This window comes from Octodon degus, unplaced genomic scaffold, assembly GCF_000260255.1.
Source record: "Octodon degus isolate 3935 unplaced genomic scaffold, OctDeg1.0 scaffold00163, whole genome shotgun sequence".
Taxonomy (NCBI): domain Eukaryota; kingdom Metazoa; phylum Chordata; class Mammalia; order Rodentia; family Octodontidae; genus Octodon; species Octodon degus.
The window spans coordinates 2,156,564-2,160,534 of NW_004524739.1; the positions used below are offsets into that span (position 1 = coordinate 2,156,564).

The following is a 3,971-nucleotide window of genomic DNA, read 5'->3' on the forward strand; positions in this document are numbered from 1 at the left end:
GTCTCACTACACAGATCGGACTCGTGAGCCTCCTGTTTTCAGCCTCCCAAGCAACAATTACATTTAAACAAGAACTATATGTAGTATTAGGCAGGGTATGGTGGTGCGCACCTGTAAACCACCACACAGAAGTGAAGCAGGAAGACCACCATGAGTTCAAGGCCAGCTTGGGGTACATAGTGAACTCAAGGCCACTCTGAACTACACAGTAAGACCCTGAAAAAAAAAAAAGCAAAAAAAAAAAAAAAAAAAAAAGCAGTATTAAAAAACACTATTCAGGGGCCTGGCCCTAGCTCAGTCCTTTAAAAGTGGCTGCTTCCACAAAGCTGTCAGCCTCGGGTTGCTGGAGTTCGAACCTCACAACTCTCCCGGCTAAAAGTGCCCTGAAGGCATTCGAGGAACCAAAAAAAAAAAAAACCCTTATTCCTAAAAAACACTATTCATGGATGTGAGCAAATAATTCCACTTACCTAACTCTAATAAAAAATCTCTGTCCACAAGACAATAATAGAACAAATACCAGGTAGTCCCAGTAAAACAGCTTTGGGACCACTGTCAAGTTAAAATGCCAGCTGTAATGAATCTCTGGCATATTATATACCATCATTATTCCTGTAGCTAAAACAAGGCTATGAAGAACTTCAATAACAAAAAGTCCTTCTCAGCATCTACCCTGTACACTATTTCAAAAATAGCATGACCACCCCCTCCATAGAGCAGTGTTTATCCTTTTTACCAGACTTAATGTCCTGATAACATGTATCACTACCTCATGGTACACTGTTTATGCCTTATCTTTCGGGGTTTTTTGGTTTTTTTTTTTCCTTTCCAGAACCAGGGATTGAACTCAGGCCCTTGTGCTTGCCAGGGAAGCACTTATTCTACTGAGCCAGCTCCCTGGCCCCTGGTTTATCCTTCTCAAGAATGCAAGTTCTATTAAGACAGGCTTTTTTCCTCTGTTCAGTGTCATATTCCAGCAGCTAAACGGCACAGCACTACATGGCAAGTGCTCAATAATTACTGGTAGAGGGGCGGGGGAGATGGCTCAGTGGAATAAGCGCTTCCCTGGCAATCACAAGGGCCTGAGTTCAATCCCCAGTTCTGCCAATAAATAAATAAATAAATAAATTACTGGTGAAATGATTGAAAATTTTCTTAAATACTTTTCCTGATCTGATTCAAACAAACTTAGGTTGCTTTTTTAAATTAATAGATGGTAAATAAAATAAGTTCCATTGGGCTGGGGATATACCTCACTACCAAGTTTGATTCCCAGTATGAAAAAATAGAACGAAATTTAAAAGTTCCACTCTGCTTGCTGTGTCATTAGAAGCCAATACACTTTGGTACCACAACAGCAACACTTTCAAGTGAATTAAATAGTTCAAAAGGACAGACCATAAAGAATATACTACTTACTAACTTTAAATTTCTTACTGTAAAGACTGCATATTAATCACTTCTATAAATGCAGAGATAAAATGAATGTGACTTGGTCTTTAATTTTAAGCAGCTCATAGCCTGATAAGCTCAGGGTTGAAGCTCACATCCAAGCCCACAAAAATAAAAACAAAAATAAAAAAATCCAATCTTCAGTCTGAGGCTTAACTCTGAGAAAGATACTTCTGTTTATATTTTCTGAAACTTTTTCTTATACCTTAACTCTCTTAATTCTCATGAAAATTCTTGTTTTAATATGCATTGCCTCACTTCACAAACATGGAAACTCAAGGGCTATGAAACTATCTTGAAACAGTTTAATCGCAATCAGGTGAAGTGCCTTGCAAGACGTCAATCTGTGAGCCTCTGCCTCTAAGTGACATGCTTTTCTTTCACTTATTTATTCGTTTAACAAGTATTTACCGAGCATCCATTATATTGTAGGCGTTCGATATTGCCATAGTGAACGAAGCTTAATTGAGAGAACGAGGCTTAGAACCAGCTCACCCCTGGCTCTGACAGAACACCAAGATATTATTACCTACTATAAGATCCCAATCAAATCTCCTTACTTCTCTACACCCCAAGCTTGTTATCTGTATAACTAGGGGTAATATAACGTCCCACCTATCACAATGCATTTCGCCTACTCATTAAAGAACACTTCTGTTTAGATTAAAAATCAGCCAAGACAGCCAAGTCACCCCCAAGAACGGCCCAGCTGCTGCGATCCCGCGGCCCCACGGTGTTGGGGCTCTCTGCCCGCGCCCGGAAACCTCATTGGCCACAGTGAAGGACCCCCTTCCCAAACCTCGGCTCCTGCCCCTTCTTCCTCGCCCAGGGGATCCCCGCAGCTAGCAGCGGGAGAAGCACGCACACCACCATCCCCGGCCCTCCGCTCCTGCGAAGGCCAGACAGGAGCGGGTCAACGGTCCTAGGCCAGGCTGCCCACCGCCTCCGCCCACTCGGGAAGGGGCCCATGTCGCTACCCCCAGAATTACTATTCCTCTCGGTGGTCACCTCACTGTAGAAGGTCATGAATGCTTCCTCTGTGCTGCCCCCGCCGCCTGAGGCGCCGCTCTCGCCCGAAGCCGCCATTTTCCCGGCTCAGCCCCCACGTGACCCTCCGCGCAGGCGCCCTCGCGTGGCCCCGCCCAGTCTGCTTCTCGCCCCGCCTCCCCAACTTAGGAAGCCTTTTAAAGCGCTCAAGGCCCCAAGTGGATGTTTTTAAAAATTGTGATGAAGTAAATAATGCACATAATTAGCTATTTTAAAGTGGAACAACACAGTGGACTTTAGTATTAACATTACTGTGAAACCTCCACCTCTATTTGGTTCCATAACCATCCTCTCTAAAGGAAATCTGGTATCCCCTCTCCCCAGTCTCTGACAAACACCAATGTTCGGTGTTTCTGTCTATATGGGTTTACATTATTCTGGATATTTAACACAAATGAAATCAGGTAGTATGTGGCCTTTTGTGTCTGGTTCCTTTTATTTAGCATATTTTCCTTTTTAATTTTTAATTTGTATGTATTTGGCACAGCATCTCACTATGCAGCTAGGACTCATAGTGAGCCTCCTGTTCCAGCCTCCCCGGCGCTGGGACTACAGGCATGCGCCGCCACACTGGCTCTTGGCAGGCACTTAGACCTCTGAGCTATCTCTGCGGCCCTCCTTTTTAATTTAATGTAAATCAGTGAACCCAAGTCTGAGCTACATCCATAATCCTTTCTCATTTTCTAGAGACAGAGTGTTGCTAAGTCAATAAATTGACCAAGCTAAACTTGAACCTGCAGTTCTCCTGCCTCAGCTTCCCCTGCTGCTGCTACTTCTTCTTCTCCTTCTCCTTCTCCTTCTTCTTCTTCGAGGGCTTGAACACGGGACCTTGCAATTGTCAGGCAGGTGCTTATACCACTGAACTATCCCCAGGCCCATGCAACTTTCTTTTTTTTTTTTTTTTTTTGTATGGGCAGAACTAGGATTTAACTCAGGCCCTTGTGCTTGCCAAGGAAGCACTTATTCTACTGAGCTATCTCCCCGGCCCCCATGAAACTATCTTGTGATAATTCTATTTTTAATTTTTCAGCCACCTCAAGGCCTTTTCTACCTTAACTGATTCATTTTACATTCCTACCAGCTATGTATCAAGTTCCAATTTCTCCACTCCTTGCCAATACTCATTATTTGTCTTTACTGATTTGTTTACTTATTTTTTTATTATAGCATTCCAGTGCCTACATATATTTTTAATGCAAGCTCCACAGGATCTCCCATTGGGAGCTCAGCCTAGGAGAAGATCAAGAAACAACAGTACCTGAGAAGTAGAAATAGTATTCTTTTTGTTCATTTTGTGGTGCTAGGGATCATCTCAGGGCCTCACACATGGTAGGCAAGCCCTCTATCACTGAGTTATACCTCCAGCCATAGTAGAGATCCTTTCAAAAACAGAATGGCACTCAAAGTTCATCTAGACACAGCAAATCACAACTACTCTTGCAAGAAAATATTATTTTTATTTTTTGGTTTGA

At 43.0% G+C, this 3,971-nt stretch overlaps 1 protein-coding gene across 1 annotated transcript in view; it reads right to left on the bottom strand.

Annotated features, from left to right (window-relative positions):
* Positions 1-2,555, bottom strand: part of Dnajc8 (DnaJ heat shock protein family (Hsp40) member C8) — a 34,367-nt gene extending 31,812 nt beyond the window's left edge. Inside the window, exon 1 of the mRNA XM_023703036.1 lies at positions 2,461-2,555. Within this exon, the coding sequence (XP_023558804.1) occupies positions 2,461-2,538 (78 nt within the window). The 5' untranslated portion in view covers positions 2,539-2,555. The remainder of the gene's footprint in view (positions 1-2,460) is intronic.
* Between the last annotated feature and the right edge of the window lie 1,416 nt (positions 2,556-3,971).